This window comes from Anopheles bellator, chromosome 2, assembly GCF_943735745.2.
Source record: "Anopheles bellator chromosome 2, idAnoBellAS_SP24_06.2, whole genome shotgun sequence".
NCBI classification, from domain to species: Eukaryota; Metazoa; Arthropoda; class Insecta; order Diptera; family Culicidae; genus Anopheles; species Anopheles bellator.
Window position 1 is genome coordinate 44,673,292 of NC_071286.1, and position 22,292 is coordinate 44,695,583.

At 48.6% G+C, this 22,292-nt stretch overlaps 1 protein-coding gene across 3 annotated transcripts in view; it reads right to left on the minus strand.

The window, feature by feature from the left end:
• The window catches only part of LOC131212092 (ubiquitin-like protein 3), a 56,383-nt gene that overhangs the window by 3,011 nt on the left and 31,080 nt on the right, over window positions 1–22,292 (minus strand). For all 3 annotated transcript variants that reach the window (XM_058205828.1, XM_058205829.1, XM_058205827.1), the window contains exon 3: window positions 1,939–2,047. In XM_058205828.1, coding sequence (XP_058061811.1) covers window positions 1,939–2,047 — 109 coding nt within the window. The remainder of the gene's footprint in view (window positions 1–1,938; window positions 2,048–22,292) is intronic.

Below are 22,292 nucleotides of genomic sequence, written 5' to 3' on the forward strand. Positions count from 1 at the left end.
GTGAAATTTGACCGGTTTTTCGCCAATAAAAAAGGCTGAAAAAATTCACGCAAAAGCCGTCACACGTTTTCGCAGATTCCATTTCAAAATTCAAAAAACGAAGCATATTGAGACACGAAACAGGGTAGCCCCCCCGGGTAAATGTGCGGTGAGACCGAGAGCCCCCCGGCTAGAGCACGACTTATGGTCTTTCTCTGCGAGCGACACCATCTTGAGATTCTTGCCAAACCACAACCGCCGCCACTCGGTGACAGTTTAGCTCTCCTTAATTCCTTTGCGACTTTTCCTTTTCGCTTCCTTAATTTATTCTTGCCACTTTTACTTTTGCAGAGACCGTAGGTGGCGCGCACGGACAGAGCGGACCGTCCACGAAATTGAGGCTGTAATTGAATTGGCATTGGCATTTCGGGGCACCAGAGTGTAATCCTACCGGTCGTGAATGACTCTTTCTCTCTCTCTCTGTCTCCGGCACCATATCGTTTATGTCGAAGCAGCGCGTTGGACTAGCACTATGCGGGGCAACACCACCAAAGTGGAAACCGAAAATGTTGCCCAAAACCTAGCAGGGTTCTGTGAAACCGAAGATTTGTCTTCATTAGTGTCAAACGGGAGCGCCGGTAATCAATTCCCAAGTAATGGAACGTGTGCAAGAAAACCAACAGCCATTTCACGACCGACCAAAGCCCCCGCGCACCCCCTTCTGAACCGCATTGTTTTACGCCACGGCACAATTTTCTCCGCTTGTTAGGCAAAGTGTTCTTGCAGCAAGCTCCTAATGCGGACTAGAGGAAAGCCAAAACATAGATGCCAACAAAAGCCGAAGTGTGTTGGTGTTTGTTTCGCGTTCCAATTGTATGATTTGCCTCGCCGACCAACCACGCGTCATGCGTCATGAGTTTGACTTTTGTTTTTGTGAAATAGTCGAATGTTCGGTTAATGTGAAAGAAAACACCTCGTTTTGGTACATTTTGTGCAACGTTTGAATTGATCAACTGATGTTCCCATTATTTTTATATTGTTTTATTTTATGAATTGTTAACCATTAAGTAAATCAGTTAGAAATCAACAAAGCATAACTGAAAATAGTTGTTTTTGAGATAACACATCAAAAGAACAGATCGCAAAATATCTCAACGATACCAACAAATAGTAACAATAGTAATAGTAATAGTAATCAACAAGTTCTCAAAATAGAGGATTTAAAAAAATTAAAATATGTGTGTAGCCGACTAAAAATTGTCTCAAGCACCGTCAACTCATTAAAGACTGAGGGGAAGAAAACGACCAATACTTTTCGATCGACCTAATTGCAGCAACCACCAAAATAACTAAACCCTCGGATGCCGTAAAGGATTGCCAAAGACAGACATATTTTGGCGCTGAGCATAAAAACCACTGGGCACACCTTTAGGGCGAGAGGATTATAATGATTTAAACTTGCGAAAATATGAAACAGAAAACCCGTTACCGAATGGGGGAGCCCCACCGTACGGAAAACGGTCCTTATGTTCGTTCCGGTTCGATGGGCTGTCCATATATCCTTTTTTACGTCCTTTTAAGCACCCATTTTGCTTTCAACACGCATACGCCGACTTTTTTGCACAATTTTACGACGCATAAGAAGTTGGTGTGTGTGTGGAGTAGTGTGCGTGATCCGTTTTTTTCTTATTTACATACTGACACCATGCCAAGACCGAGAACCTGCAGTTAACGGCCACAACGGGGAAAAAAGGATTCTTACTGCACCAAACAGCCGTAGGACTTGGTTTTTTATGGACGCGCGAATTATGTTCCTTTTTTATGTACCCTTAATCAGGAGCAGCAACACATTTTCCGCTCTTTCACGTTGCTGCACACATTTTTCATATTTTAATTGGAATTGGGGACATAGTGGAGTACTATAATGTATCAATACAACTACTACAAATGAGCACTTACCATCGGGCCAGTTTTCGAATACTGTGAGTGCTATATCACCGGCCGAGTCCGTCTGACTGAAGAGGAATTCTTTCGTCTTGCCACTGACGAGTATTAGCCTCAGGTTTATCTGTTTTTAGTTTCCGGTGGCCGAGGCGATTCGTTGCGGGCGAAAGAGAGGGATGAAAATGAATAAATTATATTAGTCAGTGGTTCAACACAGTTGATGAATCTAAATCATTCGCTCTCTATTTTGCGGCCTGAAAAAGACAACCATTCCAACACAGCAGACATAAAACTAAGAGTATGTTGTTGTCGTTCTTCGTATGCCCTACTTAGGAAACTAATTAGAAATGGGACAGTAAAAAATACAATTAAACGGTAAAAACCACAGCGAAATCAGCAAAAATCGTGCAAATCATAAAATAGTCGAACAAAATACGAATCGCAATCTATGAATATTTCAGCGCGTTCCCGTCGCGAGAGTTGCGGAATTGATGTGAACTCCTCTTGATAAATGAACCTGAAAAAAGGGACGCGACGAAAGCGAATCGATGGATAAAATAATAAGAAGCTGAAAGGCACGTACACCGAGCTGCGGCTGATCCCACGCGAAGCAAAATATAAAACGGGGAAACAATATTTGATCATACATAAATAAATTGTAACAAAACGGCGGCGAAGCTCTGGCCGACGCGGACGAGAGCTGTTGTTGATGTTGAAACACAGTGTAGGGCGAACAAACAGCAGAAACGCAACCGAACGACGAATTCCGCGGCACCGCAGATTGGCCTTTTCGCCCCGCGGTTCGGTTTATCTGCCGCCGGGCATTTTCTTTGTGGTTTTACAGATGGGCTCACCCCTGCCCAGCTGCGGATCGATTGTTTCGTTTTTATTTTCTGGGCCGGGTGTGCGTGTTGCTTGACGTGCTGTTCGGGGCCGTGCGGCTGCTGCCATCAGAGATGTGAAAATTGGCGTTTGGTCGGCCGATGATTCGATGGTGGAACTTTCGCAAGAATCTTTCATCTTGGCCAGGGTTTATCTTGGTTTGGGTTGGCCAGTCCAGATGGCAGGGAGTCTGTGTGGTTTGCACAAACCGAAACCGGCGATGGTGTAATACACGTTGATTTTCTATACATTTTTAAGTAACACACACACAGACCGGAAGTCACTGTGGCTATAGGAACCCGTGCACCCGTGGTGATGAAACTGCATAAATTCTCAAATAACCAGATGGTACCTAATGAAAGTCCGGAGGAGTCGCGCGGTTGCGACACACCTGCATGTGTTTCCAGGAAACTTTGTAATTCATTGATGCCAATCTGGAGGGTTCCAAACTAAATCGGGCTACTGCTGGACCTTGGAATACGCACACAGAATCAAGTGTAACGGAACGCCAACAGGTTGAACCGATATTCCAAACAGTAGTTCCGAAACGATTCCGAAATACAGATTTTCGGGAGACAGAAATGGTAATTTGGAATCGAAAGTCTAGAAGAAGGCATAAGCCAAAAGAAACGAAAGTGGTTCAAGTATAACAGCACCTAGCAATGGTTTTCTTCACGATGTCCAGGAAATCGTTAGGCGTCTCTCTGGTGATATTAGTTTGTTCAGCGAAAACAGTAGCTCACAGTGAAGCTGTCGTCACCGGCAAAACTGATGCTTGCTCAGTAATGCTTCTGCTCGTCAAACCTCAAGTGGTGCTGCCGAACAGCGATTCAGGGGACCTGAGCTGAGCGAAGCAGTCACGACCTAGAAAAGACCTACAAGGATAAAACATGGATCCGCGCGAATGTAGAGCGCCTGAGACGAGATGATTTGATGACAACGAAAATTTGAAGCATTTTCGAAAGAAGTTCTTTCTTCTTGCTCTACCTCGTGCCCAACGGGGCCGGGGTCAAGAACACTTTTTTTTGCTGATTACATCTTAAAGTTAAATGATCGGAGGAGAACCAATAAAAAAATATTGCTCGGTGCTTCCAAGGGTTGGTCGCTGTTAAGGAAACTGTAGATTCACTCAGAAGAAGCCCAACGAGGCGCATTTCACTTGTCGGGGAGCGGTGGCCCCGCAGTCTGGGTAAGAAAATTGGCCATCGATAGTCCTTGGCAGTGGATGGGAGGGGGACAGGAAAGCATGATCGTCGCCGTCGTCGGCTTGCATCGTCCGCAAGCATGACGATAAATTTCCAGACCACAAAGAAGCGCACGTTCAACACTCGGTCCGAGAGACAAAGACGATGATAATGCTGATGATGATGACGCCATTCGGAAGAGTCCTTGACCGTGAAAACGGAATTGGCATGCCTCACCAGAAAGAGAGAGAACACGACATGGCCTTTTTTGTCGGAGTCCCTCTCTCTATCTCTATCTTTATTGGATGTCATCCGAGAACCCACTCTCACCAAGGTCGTTCGCCGGGGATCAAGGCGTTTGTTGACGTATGCAAACATTTGACGACCAAAAACGAACATTATCTAATTTTGCGTCCAGTGATCAGATTTAGACTGGGGCCGGCTAACCGGAAGATTTCCGGTTTCAAATCAACGAAACGAACGATACGGGAACCAACCATATAACCATAGGCAGGTTTCAATATTACCCTCAATTCCTGTTATAGTGTATACGCTGAGAGAATAATTGATTATTACCCGGGCGCCGGTGTCAACGTGGAGAAGAGGAAAAGGAAAACTTAAAAGGCCGACAAAGGATCTACAGACGGTTGGGACATTTTCGTGACACATCATACCTCGGTTGTTTTATTCTGGAAGGAACACAGCGTTAGCGGCCAACGAATGGCTCAACGGAATCTCGAGACTTACCTGCAATCACAATCTTAGCGCGCAACCACCTAGGTCTTGACTTCAGGGGGTCAAGAAGTAGAAGCGGTACGTACGCCGCGCGAATGTGTCCAAGACGCCCTTGGTCTCAGAGGCGTGCGGTTGTGGCAAGGTGTTCCCGCGTTCGTTTGACCAAATTCGGAACGGAGAAAGAGAAAGAAAAACGGGAGGCTTTTAGCGGCCCACGGGACGGCTCCGATTAAACGGGAGTGTTTCCAGACCGAGTGGCACCCCGTAAGACCCCACCCTAACGCATCATGACAGTATCGTCCTTCGGCCCCGAAACGGCGGGAGCTTGCGGAAGGCTTTTGAACCGAGGGCGAAAAACATGCTTCAGGGGACTCCTTCTCACATCCTCTCTCGTATAACGTTCGTGTTGATAAATGCTCGAATGGTGACAACGTTCGTGACAGTGCGCGAGTGTGACAGATGTGACAACAATCGTGACAGAGCGCGGCGAGACAGCACAACACGCGAGTACCTTTTTCGAATTTTAACCACCGGCTTGAACGCGGACATAGCGGCGGCCGAGATGCTTTTCGGGTTGGTCGGTCGCAGCAGCGGCACCAGGTAGCTGGCCGTGGCCGGGACCATCGTCGGGAAGTGGCCGATGCTGTTGAACGAAAATGGCTGCAGACAGGATAGCTTGAAGCCAAAGTTGGCGGCGGCAACGGCGGCCGCCGAGCTCGACATGATGGGCCCGGCTACGCTGGCTGCCGAATGTCCGGCGGACACCATGGCGGCCGCTGCCACCGAAGCGGCCATCGCCGAAGGGCTCGGTGCCCCGGTCGGAACACCCATCACGGAGCACGACGGTGCAGCGCTGACTATCGGTCTGTCGGGCACCGGAACACCGATGCTACTGCTGGTGGCCCCGCCGCTGGTGCCACTGCTGCTGCCGGCCGTGGACAGGAGATGGGGAATGTGAGCGAACGGGCTGGTGCTGCTGCTGCAACTGTCCGTGTTGTAGACGGTTTCGGCCATCGGCTGGGTGTCGGAGTATTCCTTCTTGGGGACCACAACCACCGGCGAAGACGCGGCGGCCGTCGGTGTAGGTTGCAGTATCGGTCGTGGTTCGGCCATCGTCGGTGTCGGAACTAGGGGCAGCAGCGGCTTCTCGGGTGTTGCCGAAGGTCCCGAGGAGCCCACCGAGAGGGCGCTGCTACCGCTGCTGCTACTGGATGCCGCCAGCGGGACCGACGGGTGCGAGGCAGCCCCACCGTACTTGCGAGCCGTGGACAGAATGTAGCGCTTCCGGGTACCCCCGTTGAACATGGCCTTCACGTCTTCCCAGGCGTACACGATCTTCTCCGGCGGGTTGCCTTGGAGTTTCAGGTGACGGCGCCACGAGTTGAAGTTGGCCGCGTCCGGCTGCACGTACTTGTCGTGCGGCGTCAGGCGGTGCGAGTGGAAAATGAACTTGTTCGGGGAAAAGAACAGACTGCAGTACGAACACTTGATGCACTTGGCCCGGGACGAGTTGTAGCGGGCCGGCGAGAACGAGCCGGTGCAGCCCCAGGCGCACTCGTGAAACACGCTGAAGGCGAACCCTTCCGGCAGCGCCGGTTGCGTGCACTCGCCGAAGAACGACTTACAGAGCCGTTCGGCTTCGCGGCGTGTGATCATGCCGCAGCGCCGGGACGACGCCGGCATCGCTCCAGCCCGGCGCAGGATCTCCAGCTGCACCGGAGTGCACTGGATGCAGGTGATACCGAGCGCCACCCGGCGGTTGTGGATCTCGTTGTAGCTGAAGTCCTTCAGCAGCGTGCTGGATATCTGCGCCAGACAGAGTCGCTCCTGGTGCTCCACGAACAGCGAGATGATCGGCTGACCGTAGATGTACACCGTCCGGATCTAGGGGGGGGGACATTGTGGAAGCGTGATCGGTTATGAGCTACGTCCTTGGAACCTTGGAAACATTTTACTATCAGTAATTCCATTTCCGCCCATTAAAACACAACGTTACAGAAAGCAACATAGATTAACATTGCACGCTCCGGGGTTGTAATCGGCTAAGAACAAGAGTTCCATCAAAGGAATTACCAAGATCGCGCCAAAACACGTCCCCGTGGGGGGGGGATGTAGTTTTTGTGTTTTGTGCGCTCGTGACCAAATCGCCTCCAGGTCACGGCAGGCCGGTTACGAAAGAGCGCCAAGCTGAGTCAAAGTAGTTCAAAAAGCGTAGCCTCCACAGAACCTCACAGAATCTCTATTCCGTGACGGAAGAATCAAAGAAAAACCAAAGCTGAGAACCGCACAAGTAGCGGACTAGGCCCGCAGTGGGCTCCGGCATCGGGAAAGGCACAGAGAGGCCACACAGAAACAACAACAATGGCAACAGTCTGTTGCTTTTGTGATATTCCCACAAGCAATGGGAGCACAAGCGACGGATATGGTGTAATTTGAGCAGCTGCTGCTGCTGAGGATTGCGCTTGAATCGGATTTTTAGTTTCCTCTCAACGAAACGAGAGACGGAACGTCGGGGGCCCCCCGACACACATCGAGTCCGCCACCAGAGCTAGGTGCTGGTTTGAACGGAAACTCGACATAAACCACTAAATACTGTAATAACGAATTATTTATTGAGCGCCCCACCGTCGGCTCTTCGACCAGCGGCGGCAGGCGGTTCTCGCAGCACATGGCCACCACACCCGTCATGGTCTGGTCTAGGTCCGCGGCTCTCTAGTGGATGTGAAGTAATTTAGTTGCGCTGTCCGCCACCGTCGGCCGCCAAGTCAAAGGTCCATTACGATGACGGTTCTTCGCAAATCGGTTTTAATTAATCCCGTGAGAAAGCGCACAACCTAGTCACGGGGCTGGGCGGGCGGACCGACCCAACATAAGTCCCTGGCTGTTGGCTCCACCAGCAGCTTATGGTTTTCGGTGGCACAATTGAAACGTTATCGAACTCCACGCATCTACGTCCATTCTCGGCGGGAGCCAACCCGGAAAGTGCGGAATGCCACCGAAGGTTAATTAGAAACGCATCACGCGTCCTGTTGCGTTTCGCCCACTGCCCTCTCTTCTGATGAGATGCAGCGTTGATAATGGGTCTTCGGTTCATTCGGAGTAATTTACGTCCATGACAATCCATCCGTCCGGACACCTCTCGCGCGCGCTCGCTATCTGCGTGAAGGGCCGCGCGCGGTACAGACGCAACAATCTGTCAATTTACGATCATTAGCGGCTGGCTTCGAGAGTACAGGGCCGAGTGCGCGGCGCAGCTACTGGATTGACATTTACGATGCAATACATCACAGGTCCTATGTGGGGCGGCAATCGATCCCGCGCGGTGGTCGGTGTTGGTCGCAACACTCTGCTTCACTCCAATCGCACTCGATTTTGCCGCTCGCGCCCCGATTGGGTTCACTCCATTAACCCCATTTTGTCGCGGACCTCGGGTAGGTCCGGTTGGGCCCCAGGATCCGCCGAGTCCAGAAACAGTGCCAGAGGCGGCAGATTACTAGTTTCCGCCACAGAGGGCGCATTGCGCGTCCAGTTATTAGGGTGAGCTCTCCGTGTGGCACCAGGATTTTTGCGGTCTTTCGCGAGGATGGTGGTCATGGCGGTGGGTCATCCATGCTCGATTTAACAATCGGAGAACAAACCATTGAACCGGATTAGTGGTCTCTCCCCCCACGTCTTAAGGGACACCATCAGAGCGCTGTCAACCATTCAATGTTGTTCTCTCGCGGGAGTCGCCCGACCAGACCAAAGCCGCCGAGAGGAGCTTCCTTCTCCTCGGGATTTGCGCGGAGTTTATTGATCTCCCTTCTTTGGTCATTCCTTTTTTTGCCTCTTCTCTGTTGCTGTGGTGGTTTTTAATTCTTTTTTGTTGTCTCTGAGAGGCTGTGTCCGTAACGAATCCATTTGCTTCGCGCCACCCACCACCGGGAGGGGGGGTATGCCTTCTGTCACTTGGCCGTCGCTCCATTCGAAATAACTGTAATTAAACACATTCCCTCGCTTGAACCGACGGACACAGCGAGAGGAGCGTTCTTGCGAACGTTGCCATTGCGCTGCTCTCAGGCCACCGAGAATGGTATATTTAATGCTCGAAATTAATTCATAACGGGCAACGGCCGCGCTAAAGATGTGCTTCATCTTCGCGCTGTTCCTTGGGGCGAGTGGTTTCGATTTCGTGCATTGCTTCGTTCCCGTTTTTATTGGATGGCTCCCGCTGTATTAACGTCGTTCCCTTTCTCTTTCACACACAAAATGCGCCGTTTCGCTCATTGGTTACAGATCGATAATTTTCTAACGATGCCCACCCCCCCTATTACATGGCGGAACGTTTCGCTTTCGCGGGACACATTTGAAAGATTGAGATTTGCGGCTTTTTTGCGGCTTTTTGCAGCCGACCAGCTATTGGTGCACTCGTTTCGTTACTAATCAACCGTTTTACCGTCGCTTTTAACCACGAACCGCCGCCCTCCCGCCAGTTGACGTTTATTGGCAACCATATTTCGCACACCATCACTTTTTACTGCACTACCGATGCCGCCGGTCGACTACACCCCCGAGCCGGGGTTCGGGACCGCGTTTCAACCGTTTGTGCGCGTAATTAGTTACACGATTCGAAGCGAGGGCCGGAGCGGGTACTTTACGATTTCACCACCGACCCGGCCAGCCGGCCGTTCGAATCTACGCTATAAAAGTAACCGTATAAACTAAAGTCACAAACGTAGCGGGATTCGCTGGTTTGTGCGGCGACGGCAAGGTGGTCGGTCTTTTGCGCGCCACGAAACTTCTCGTTTTGCACACTTTTCGCGAATCGAAGGACCCCACTTTCAGAGATGGGCGAGTCGGGTCCTTTCTTCCGTTATCCTAACGGATGGTCCGTGTGCACCGCCGTCAGTCAGTCAGCTGCTACCGTAACGGAGTACACTCACCTGGAAGGAAGAGAAAGGAAAAAAACAAGGATCAGAAAGAGAGTGAGAAAAGTGTCTCCACTGGAGTTGGAGGGAAGCGTCTGAACTGAACAAGGACAGGAAGCCAACCAAAGGACACCCGAGCAAGGTGGGAGCGAAGAAATTGTAGGCACGTGCACAGTCGCGGTGCCAACCTGTCACTACATACGTGGCCTGTTAAAAAAGTATCGACAATTTTATATTTCCGCGGGTTGCGTAAATCCGATTTTCAATTTGTTGTGGCGTTATGTTGCTACTACTGTCACTCACTTATGTTGACAAGTTCGGCCATTTTAAATTATCACTTAATCTTTGACAGCTGTTTTACTGTGCTAGTGTCTTGGCCCATCGGCGATTTTTGTCTCTTCCAAAAAATGGATGACAAAGAATGTGTGTCAAATTTTGTGTGAAAAACGAAATTAAGTGAAGCTGTTTTGGTCCAAAGCAGCGCTTGTTGAGGATTCGAAATGTTCCCAGACGGCCAAGAAGATGTGAACGACGAAGAGCTAAGTTTGGTCGTATGTGAACAGTTTTGGTTACAGTTTTCTTCGATTGCAGGGCCGTGGTGCATCAGGAGTTGTCGCCAAAGGATGGAACGGTCAATAAAGAATATTTCCTGCAGATTATACGCAATTCGCCGGAAGCAATCCGCCACAAATTCTCGGAATGGTTAGAAAACAAAAATTGGCTTTTGTGCGAATTTTTCGGCACATCAAACAAAACACGTTGATGACGCCACAGTCACCACATTCCTTAGGCTCCTGTAACTTCATCTTGTTTCGGCAACTTAAAGGGCCCATGAAAGGACAGCGCCACCATCGATCGATCGAGTAGATAAAGACGGCATCGACGAGTGAGCTGAACAAGATTACAAAAAAATATTTTTTTAAGTGCCTCGAGGGTTGCCGAGGAAAAAATGCCGGCAAAGGTGTATAATGTTTGATGGGAATTACTTTAAAGGGGTAAAAATAGATATTCATGAAAAATCTATTTTTTTTTTTCACTCAAAAATCCCGAAATTTTTTGAACATCCCTCGTCGTCCCGTTTACACCCGCTTCCGATGATCGTTTCCGGTAAGCCGGTTTTTGCTGTTTCCGTTTTTTGCCACGTTTCACCATTGCTTTCCCCGACGTATTCCGTTGGCGTGTTCGGTTTCAGTTGGTGGGGCAAAGGACGAGACCGAAAACGCTTACACGACGGGCCGCGAAGCCAACAACGCGGATGCGGACTGAAAGGTTACACCTGAGAAATCCAATTGCGAAACCGCCTTCTGCCGCCATTCGGAGAGCCACTGCGGACGCGCGTGGGTCGCTTTTCGACGGGATTAAATGGTTCTTAAAGATACCTTGAAGCACCAGCGACCGGGCACGGGCCACAAGAAAGAGGCTCTATTATGTTATTGCTGTGCCATGTGCATAATGCTTGACCGAGCATTACCACCGGCAACGGGTGAGTCCAAATTATATCACAATACACGCAAACTCTATCCAAACAGCTGCGCCGACCAGCGCAAGCGAACAGAACCACAGTGGGAAACTTGCAAACGACTGTGTTATCGTTTAAGTACCCTGACACTCGGACAACATTCTGATGTGCTCCACATATGGCTCGTCAAGAGTTCGTCGAGTTCGCCCGGTCCAGAAACAGGCACACAGTCGTGCCACCGTCGGCTGATGGTAAATCATTTAACCAACCCCATCAGGGCACACTAATCGGAATGGTCATTGCAGCCGGTGGCAGCGGCCACGTCGGCGCTGTATGAAGGCTGCAAAACTGTGTACATGTTTCGCTAAGAGCTGACAACTCCGGACAACCAGCGAAGCGCCGAAAACCGACCTAAGTCTCCTTGCTGACTAAAGTGTTCCGGCCACGATTGGGCCATTGCATGGGGTCCCCGTGCGCACCTGACCGTACTGTCTGACGATGGTGTGATAATTTCATTCGGTTCCAATTTTGCCTTCCAACCAGGCCCGTCCCGACGACGCATCACCATCAGCCCCGATTGACGGCTGACGCAGAGACAGCGAGAGAGGCAGACCAACGCACAGAGACCTACCTCTCCCTACAAACACAGCACCGCACGTCAAGTGTCAACCGCATAGTCGCCTGCAGGCTGCAGCATCGGCCATGTGGTAACGATAATTAATGACGTTCACAAGCGATGGAAGACGACCGAGACCGAGTGGTGGTCGGAAGCGTACAGAGTCGAATGGGACAAAATTGGCGGAAAACATAATACCCATAGCACTGCAGCGGCCGTCTCTCTGGCCCCACACGGCGCCGACTGGTGCTGCGGCTGATGCTGAAGAAAAAAAGGACTGGACGGCTGACGCGACGACAAACACGCGAATGCAATTCTGCGGGGGCCAGCGAGAAGGCATGAGCAAAGGTCGCCCCGCGGCCGATGACGTGCACACCCTCTCTCCTGGCGCAGAGTCATCGTTTCGCCGACGCCGCCGTCGAGTGACCTACAAAAACCATCTGCCGCCTTTTTCCAGATGCAAACGCCACCAAGAGGGTAGCGAGATAGACGGGGCAATAGTTTCTGTTCGGCGGCCGAGAGGCCGTTCGCAATTGGGGAGCGCGTTGGCATCTGTGCTACTTGCAAGCAGCTCACAAACACAGACACGTAACGGAACGCTTCTGTGTGGTGGAATTGTGCAACGGTTCGCAATGCAAATTCGAAATGCCGGAGCAACATCATCTCGGAGCTTCCATAGTCACAGTGCGCTGGGCTCTTCGTCGCTCCCAAGGATGCCTACTGGGCAGCTCGGGCATAGGCCGGCCTCTCTCGCTTTTGTGGTGCGGGTGATATGCATCTGGACATGTCACGAGCAGGACCAGCACGCAGGTCCCTTTTTCGGACCATAAAACGGTATGCTAACGATCCTGGGTCGGGAGGAACCTTGAGCGGTTGTAGAGAGCGCTACCATAAAAAGGCCGACCAGTGCGCCAGCGGCAGGAAGTTCATCAAATGTGCCAGTTTTCGTGTCGCCCCCGTTCGGCCGTTGCTTTGGTTCGCATTAGGTGAGTAGCGCCAGGTCGTTTATTTATGAAAAGGACGTACGTACAGCGTGGACGTGGGAACGAACGAATGGAAAAGACCGACCGCTTTCTAGAAATCTGGTTCACTGTGAGATACAGTTTTATGTGCTACGCTTAATCCTATTGATAATTGGATACGTTACTATTGGAAATAACGGGCGATCGGTGCAGGGTCCAGATTGAAGCTATCGCTGCCTTATGGTAACCCCACCAATAAGTGAGACTAATTTTATATATTAGGTGCACGAATTAATTCTTACGGGTTTACAAAGGATGGTTTACAAAACAATAGATTACTCGCTAAATGTTGCAATTTTTTATTGAAATTTGTATTTAATAGCTACGGTCATTACGCATTTAACGCAGTATAGCTTTTTTTGTTAAAATTTAAACAACACTTTTTTTAAGCATTTGAATATGTCATGTTTTATTCCCGGTAGAGTGTTTTGGGGGAAAGTACTTTTTCATTACTTCAGTATGAAGAAAACTGCTACCGAAAGTCATCATATTTTAATGGATGATTATGGTGAACTTGCTCTTACCAACAGAACGTGTCAGATGTGGTTTGTGCGGTTAAAAAGTGGTGATTTTAGCTTGCAACAACCAGAGCGACCTGAACAGTCAAAAAAGGATGATGATGAAAAATTGACAGCATTGCTCGATCGGAATGCATGTCAGATGCAAAAAGAACTTGCAAAAATGTTAGGAGTTGACACCACGACAGTTTTCCATCGCCTGAATACCTTGGGAATGATCAGAAAAATGTCTCATGAGTTCCACATGAATTGAAAAAAGAGACATTGAAAGAAAAAAAACCATTTGCGAATTTCTGCCTGCACGGTAGAAAAAAGGGGTTCTTGTACCGAATCATCCCATAAAAGGGAATTATTGCGACAATCCTAAACGCAAAAAGTTCTGGATACAGCCTGGTGAACCAGGTCCATCGCAACCAAAACGCAATATTCACCGCGCCAAGGTTATGTTGTGTGCGTGGTGGGACTTGAAAGGTATGGTGCAGTGTGAGCTTTTAAAACCTAATGATATTATTGAAGACTATCAACTAAAATTATTGCGTTTGAAGCAAGCTTTTGCCACAACACGACGAGAATGGGACAAAAGATATGATAAGCTGATTTTTCAACATGATAACCCTCAACCACACATCCCAAAACCGGTTAAAGCCCATCTCGAAAATGTCGGATGGGAACTGTTAAAAACGCAAGAATTAATTCATAAACCCAATAGGAACGAGATTAGAAATAATAACAACAAGAAAACATAGCACGAAAATACGGTTCGCACAATTGTCGCCTCTTCACAAGTTTCCCAAGCGAGTATTACTGGTCCTCTCGGAGGGCGACGTGGGTTCGAATCCAACATGTGACAAATGAAACGTTCTTTGTTTGGCACTACAAATTTAGCACACCGGCCTACCGCTCTCACTCTCCCTCTCTTCCTAGAGAACTACTATTTCCTTTAAAAAAACAGGCCAAAATAGAGTATTACGTAACGCGGGTGATCGCCGCGCGTTGGCCTCTATATAGGGTGCATCGGGATGTGCCGCTGTGCTGTAGCGCGTCACGACGATCCGCGTGAACTAAATTTAAACATCTTCTTCTTAATGAATAAATAACGATTCCATTTCTTTTGCATCATTGCCCGAGCTCGGTTCGTTCGATGCCATGTGGCGCGGGTTTGGCGGTGGTGGCCGGCTAGATGGTGTTTAGATGCTGGCTTATTCATTCCACTTATAGAGGACCCGCAATGGACGATGGATGCGGGAACCACACTCGGAGACGAAGCGTGATTCATCATTCCCGGGTGGGTGGGTTCTTGGACGAGATTTCCCATCGTCCCGTCCGCGGCGGGGACAGAAATAAATGAGGGCAATGTATCCAGAGGCACCGTCGGAGTTGAATCACGCGCTCTGCTAGCGTCGGAATATTTACGCCAAATATGATACGCCTGTCCACCCTGTGATGTATATTAATTATTGTTCCGCCTGTTTTTTCGCACATCGCCGCGATTAAGATGGCCCCTATAGGGGAGCTAATATAACGACTCTCTTGTTCGCAATTATCCTAAAAACGGTGTTCCGAGGGGCACGTGAGCCCAATATTATTGAATTTGAATACACCAGAGGCTATTACTTTGCTTCCCTTAAGTGCTCCAGCGATGCAAAACATTCCCTGTTTTCCGAGTGGCCCAACACCACCTTTTACACCTTTTTGCTTTCTTCGGAGACTCCCCCAACATGGTTCTTACCCTAAATCTTTACTCTCCCCTGGTTCGTCCTTTCTTTAAAAATGGATGAAACAGTCGCTCCCTGCTCGCTTCCGAAGACATCTTAAGCTCCGCTACACTTTCGCTCTGCGTTTAACTTCGCAACAAATTCTTCAACGAGGCGACCACTTTTTTGTTAAATGCTGCGCGCGCCATACTCCACACCAAGTCCCGAGACCTCGAGCCTCGTACAGCAGCAGGTGGCACAGCCTCAATTATTCACAATAAAACTTAGACCCGTTTTTTCTCTCTCGTGCCCAGCGCAATAGGGATCATGATTTTCGTTTTGGGGTTTTGATTAGAGGTTTTTGGGTGGGATTTTTCTTCGACCGGCCCCATCTGTGCCGGTCTCCTTCTTCCGGTGGAAACACGGATGCTTCTTGTGCTTTGCGGCGAACCACCGCCGAGACACTTTTCAGCAAGCTTTTCTCCGATGCCCCAGAATCAGCCCCGAGATACGAAGGTCTGTTGTTGGTAAATTTATGCAAATTTATTTGCAAAGTCACCCACAGAAGTACGAGAAATTGCTGTGAAGTGTAATTGAGACTTTATTGAGAAAAAAAGGATTGTAACGTTTCGGACCCAAGCGGACAAAAAGTGTCTCATTTTGCTCGGGTCAGACGGCACCTGAAATTGGTTTTTAATCTAATCGTCTATGCGTGCTCCGCATTCCTCGAAAACATACGATTGAATTAGGTCCAAATTGTAGATTTAATTTTCAGACAAACGCTCACAGCTCGCCGAAAGCATGATGCACTGCCGAATGATTGATACAACGGGACCGGATGCGGGTATGTAAATTAGTCTGTAACAGTGCGCTGCAACGTCGAGCCACAGAGCATAGAGCGATAGAGGACCGGCATGACTGCGATTGTGACTGCTTCGGCAAACGAAAACACCGTCTGAAGCTATCTGACAATTTACTCGGATTCTCGTTTCGGTTTAAATCCAGCCCCGTTACTCCGATGATTAAACAGACCCTTGACAATGCTAACTCTTGCCGCGCACTCTTGGAACCCGCAGCAATCGCAGGCAATCCCGAAATGAAGTGTGTGCTCCGGCGGATGGGCCCCAGCTATGGAAGGTTGAATTGATTCGTCGTCCAAACGGTATCCATCCCATCATCGTCGTCAACGTCACCGTTACTGCTGGAAATGGTCCACTCCCCAGTGGCAAACAACATAAGTCAGAGTTTCGTGGAACGGCCGGAACCGGAACGCTGGTGTGGCGTGGCGTGAAGGGAAAAGTAATTATGTTTTCTTTGGAATCTTTCGGTTGACGATCGTCGTTTGTAATTAAATTTTTCATCCCCGTCCAACTCCGACCAAACTCCGGTCCAACTTTGGGAAAGGAGGTCTCTTCAAACAAACGGAGTGAGTGACAGGGGGCCGGTGCGTACCCACCCGGGTTCACTCAAATTTAGCACGTTAAAATGGGAAATGGAACTTCTAGATCGATTCTTCTCGCAGAATAATGTTCAGCCACAGACTAGGCCATTGGAAAGGGTGTGTGACGGTTAAGATACGAGACAACAATGCCACCGGTCCGATTGCTACCATCGACGGAGGTGGGAATCAATAACATAAAAATCGATCCATTAAATAGAGACGCAACAACGGACGAAAAGCGTATTTGCACAGGGCGATGAAACGGCAAAGAAATTTGTTGATCACCATGTTGCTAAACGATACCAAATCAATATCCATTCATTTGCGTACAATTTAAACAAACGGGCCGCCCCTTCCGGGCAGGCTACGGCCATGCCGTGGGATGTCCTTTATCGAACTCGACGATTGTAAATTTAAAACGAAGCGAATTGCTAAATGATAAGTAATGAATGAACAAATGTGGTTCGTCCGTAGATCATCCGTCTGCGCTGCACCTATACGCCGGTTTCTAAGTGAAAGATGTCCTGACAGTGCAAATGTTCACTTCCTAATTGATTCCACTTGACGATTGCGATTGACTAGAGAGATGCAGGAAAACGAGATTTTTTGAAAATGAAGCGCTGGGTCCGCAACCATGAACTTGGTTCATTGTTCATTCCGACTACAAACACCTGCAAATGGAGTTTATGTTTACGGTTTCTAGTGTAATAGATATCACGTATTTTTGTTAGCATTACGCCCAAAGTCTTACATGAGATCATCGAACAACTTAATTCGAAGGGAAATTAAAATGTCCGAAAGGGAGTAAATATGTTGAACGGAAACAAACCCCCTTTTATTCTTTGTGTTGACGTACGCCAACTCGACCAGCATCGTCAACTCGACCGACGTCTGCGGACGTTCAACGTGTGCATCGACCGCTTTAAGGTATCTACCAAGAAGTAAGCATCAAAATCACAGGTATTTGTTAACAACATGACAATTTTCTTTATAAAATCTTTATAAATCGAGTCAACGGACATAAATTCCAACGGGCCGCCATTTATTTGATAAATTTATGCTACAACCGTGCCCCGTATGGGAATGATGCTGATTGCACCGCGATCGATTTTACGCCTCGATTCGGATGCATTTTCATGCAAATAGTTAGTAAAATATTGTCTAATAAACCGTCCAACCGGGGCATAAATTGAAAATAATTACTGTAGCCGGACCAGCATCCCTCCTGGCGCGGCTCGCTGCCCCGGTTGATTGCTTCCGAAAATTGCAACGTGGTAACGGGGGCACCAATTGTTAGTGGCCACCGCGCGTCCGCGGTTGATGGATGGATTATCATAAAATTTAATTAGTGCACCGTTTTCACATCGGATCGTAACCTTAAATTGACCGTTTCATAAGCTACCCCGCTATTAGCGTGAACGGGGATAATGCTTTTGGCCGGGACGCGAATGGGTCGCGCGCCATTTTGTGTAGCCCGCGCTTTCCAGTAACGGTTCTTATTTATTCCATTTTATCAGACCGGACACGCGCTGCTGTGCACTTCACTCACGAAACTGCACGCCGGACCAACCAAAAAATCGGGTCGAACAGCTTCGCGGAAATTACTGCGTCCGCCACAACACCGCCCAGATTATGTTTCGAAGCACCGCCCAAGGGTGTCGCGGCACAAATGTGACTCAATAAACACGGGATTACACGGGGTCATGTAAAACGTGTATACAAAAATTAAATTTATAATCACTGGAAAAAGCTTCCCCATTAGAGGGCCGTTTGGCAAAAAAAGGGAGCGAACACAAATATAGTGACCCCTGTTTGGAGCATCGTTAGTTAAAGGACTATGCCAAGCCACCGGGTGCAGGGCGGCTGTGGGCTGTGTGAACACGGAACACAAACAGAGTGTGACATTTGCATTGAAAGCACTAAAACCGAACGACGAGTGACGAGTTGGAAAAAACCGTCCACATGAATTCTCTCGCAAGAGCCACGACAAGGTCCAGTCCGGTCCAGGATACGTCGGCGTCGCGGCTCGTGTAATTCGATTTAATTTTATTCTTGACAGTTTGCATTTGTGGAATGAACAAACACTCTCTGTATGCATCCATTTTTGTTGTTTGTGTTATTATCTTTTGTTCCGCTTTAATCCTTTTTGTCACATTCCTGGTGAAATTTATTTTTTTGTCGTTTGAAGACAATGCAAACAATGTTATTGGCCGTTGTTCTTGCTTTTTGTTTTTATTTATGTTTCAAATATTGAAGAGTGCAAATTGAAAGAATGCATCAAACGAGCATTTTATCTAATTTTAGTTCTGAACTCAAAAAGTGTAAGACACTCAGGCAAGCCGCGCACGATGTACCGATAAAGCAAGTTACAAGATGTGTTGCTGCACGTGGTGACAGGCAATAATAGTTGGGAAAGGTGTAGAAAAGTAGAACTCTAAGAGACAGGATGCAAGGGCGCGGTTTACGGTACATGTGTTGCTGGTGCAGATTGCAGAACTCGAAAATCCGAGCCTTCCCTCTGGAAGTGCTGTGTAAACAGTGGGCTGACCGGACCGATCTCACTACGGCTCTGCCATCCCGATGGCGTGGGAGCGTCCCCGGTTACTCTCCCAAACACAACCATACCGCGCACCATACCGGAGCAATCTGCAAAGATTAGCTAACGCTTTCGCTGGCTTACGCCACCGCCAGCGCTACACATATCCAATATCTGTCACGAAAACACGCGTTCGCCCAACGTCAACAACGGGAGCCGCGGCTGGAAGAGCGAGGCCACTGGTGTTGAAATCCTTGGCAGAAGAGATTTACATATTTTGTAGCAGCTTACTTCTGCTGGCCTGTCTCCGGAATGTGATCGTCATCATATCGTAATCAGATTCCTTTTCTCTCCACTCCGTCGGTCCATTTGCGATCCCCATCCGCCACGTCCAGAGCTAGGCCGGTTACTACACACTAGAGGTCAAACGAGTTTGCGCTCTGGATCGAACCAGTCGAACGTAAAAAGGCGGCTCTCGAAACGGAACGGAGTCGTGCGAAAAGGATTCACATGCACTTTTCCCGAGGACGCTCCCTGGCCCTGGTCACGTGAACAGCCCGCCGATCGGCGTGGACTCGAAGGAAGTTAACCCCGGCCAGGGGTCTGCGTTTGACGTCAGAAAGCTACAGACCGAGCCGTAACCCGTGGGCGAACAACGATGGGTTACGAAATTGTCACGTTTCGCGCGATAATAAACTGGAGCAACCCGGTCTCTTCTGGCACAACGGCGGCGAACGTCGACTACGGGCTGATACCTTTTTTAACGTAATTCAATTTCTTCTGCTTCAAGATGGATGCTGATTTGAACTACTAAGTGGTGCCTGGTCCAGGGAGTGCAGATTGATTAAACTGCAGAAGGGCGTCCCACGGGAAGGGCCAGCAGACGCTATCGTCAGTGTTGGCTGTTATACATTTCAAACCAAATTTCTGATTAAGCCGAACGTTTTATTCTTAAGTGCCGTCATCTGCACCTCTAGTTATTAAAACCATTTCCTGACACAGCAAATGCCCAGACGCAATTCTGGGCAAATTCACTACGACACCGAATCATCGGCCGGTCAATTAAAGGTCCAGAAAAGTAATTCCAAAATACTGTACACGTCGTCACATAAATGCACGACTGATCGATTAACGCACATCATAGACGAGAGGTGCATCGCCGCCGTACGCCGTAAGCGCAATATAAATGGGACATTCGGATAACAAAATGCTGTCCAATTTTAAAATCCACGCGCCGCAACCCGGAACACTCTGGAACGGCCGGCCGGCCGGCCGGCCGTCTCCGGGGACGGATCGATGATGACACCATTGCAAAGTGTGCGCGAAGGACATTCTGTGACGGTGACGCTGGTGACCTTGAAAAGCCAAACGTTCTTCTGGCTTCCCGGCCCGGCGGCACTGCTTTCGAATCGATTGATTCGAGCGCGCGTGGTCACACGGTCTGTGCACCATTCTTGTCGCTCATATATATGAATGTATTTTTGATTCGCTCTTTTGCTGACCAAGCTCCGCTCAAGGGTTGTGCAAGAGCTGACCATCACGCAGCGGGGCATTTGAGTGCCATTTCGTTATGCAAATCCATGGCGCCGATGGTGGTTGGCGCACCCTGTGCGCGCGATACTTGAAGCATTGTGCAATTGTCGCGCGTTGCATCCGCAACGGAACACCTCACTCAGCGTAGTCCGCGGGGGTTTGGGTTTTCTGTTTTGTAGCATTTTCATTGTGAGGTTAGTTTTTGTCGTCCGCAAAACTTGTACGTCAGCAGCTTGAACGCGATTGATTAAGCAACCACCGGGACACTTTCCGGGGCTGACATGTGATTAATTCTCAAATTAAATTCAAGTGTAAAATATTTACTGTAATAACACATGGTTCAATAAGTCCCGGGATTAGCGTAGAGACGGCACTAAAAATGCCATTTATATACCAAGGTTCAGAAGTACCAACCTTCAGATAAGATGTGTCAAAACTTGATGTAATTCGAAACATACAAGAAAAAAAGCTATAGTGCTTAAAAAAGAAAGAAAGATAGCTATAGTGGTATAGTAGTGCCAAGAAAGCTATAGTGGTTAAAGTGACCCTACCTTTGCAACCTTTTTGCTGCTGACCTTTTCATCAAGACAACGCACCATGCCACAAGTCAGTCAAAACGATGACCAAATTTAACGAATTAGGCTTCCAACTGCTTCCTCATCCTCCGTACTCGGCAGATCTGGCCTCCGACTACTGGCTCTTTGAGGTTTTTAAAATATGCTCCAAGGAAAAAGATTTGGCTCGAATGAGGAGGTGATCGCTGATACTGAGGCTCATTTTGAGTCAAAAGACAAAAGACAAAGATTCTACAAACATGGCATAGAAAAGTTAGAGAAGCGTTGGAATGATTGTATTACACTTGAAGGAGATTATGTTGATGAATAATAAAGAATTTTGCCGATAAAATGTTGTTTTCATAGTTAGTTCCGGGACTTATTGAACGATGTGTTTATTGCTCGAAACACTGTGGCGCTGACAGAACTCGAAACAGAAAACAATAGGAACATAACTCATATTTTTACAGATACAAATTAATATTTTTCACCAAACAAACCCGCAGCTCGCGAGCGGTACACATTTGTTTGTAGACGAGAGGTCTTCATATCTCCGCTAGGTGCACTACTTCTATGAACTGCAACACATTTTTATCATGGATCTTATATCGTCAGCATGGAGCAGCATAACTCACTCAAGAACTTGTCCAAGTGACGCGATATGGTTGATCGCGTAATGCTTTTCTTCTTCTTCTTCTTCTTTGGCACTACAACCGCTGTGCGGTCTTGGCCTGCACCAGAGACAATGTTAATGTTAATTATCCCTGGTGCTATCTCCGTAACAGTTCGTTTTTACGGTCGGGGTTGTTGGTCCCGCGCCAACCCCCTTTCTGTCAGCGCCGGTATCGGGAATCGAAACCATGGCCGGTTGAGCGACAACCGATCCCGGGATTCGAACCCTGGCCAGCTGCGCTGACAGCGAAGAGCGTTACCGACTACTCTATCAGCGGGGGGCATAATGCTTTTACTGAAATGAATTTTTCATTTATGTTGCCCAACCAGATCGAACGACGTAATGTCATTCCTGATTAAGTGACACAGGATTCGTTGGAATGCTTTGAAATGCAACCTTACCGCGTTATGTTACTATCCAGGAATCAGGCCAGGCCACTTTCCAACAACTCACAGCGCCACCGGATTGATACAATTCGAGTGTGCCGGTAAAAGGTTGAGAAAAACGGTACAAGACGGTGGTCCCCTTGTGTTCAAGAAGCTCAGGTTTCTGTGCGACCGATCCACTCTTCCTCCGTGCCAAAAAGCCCCAAGACACGTCTATCAAGAGACCAAT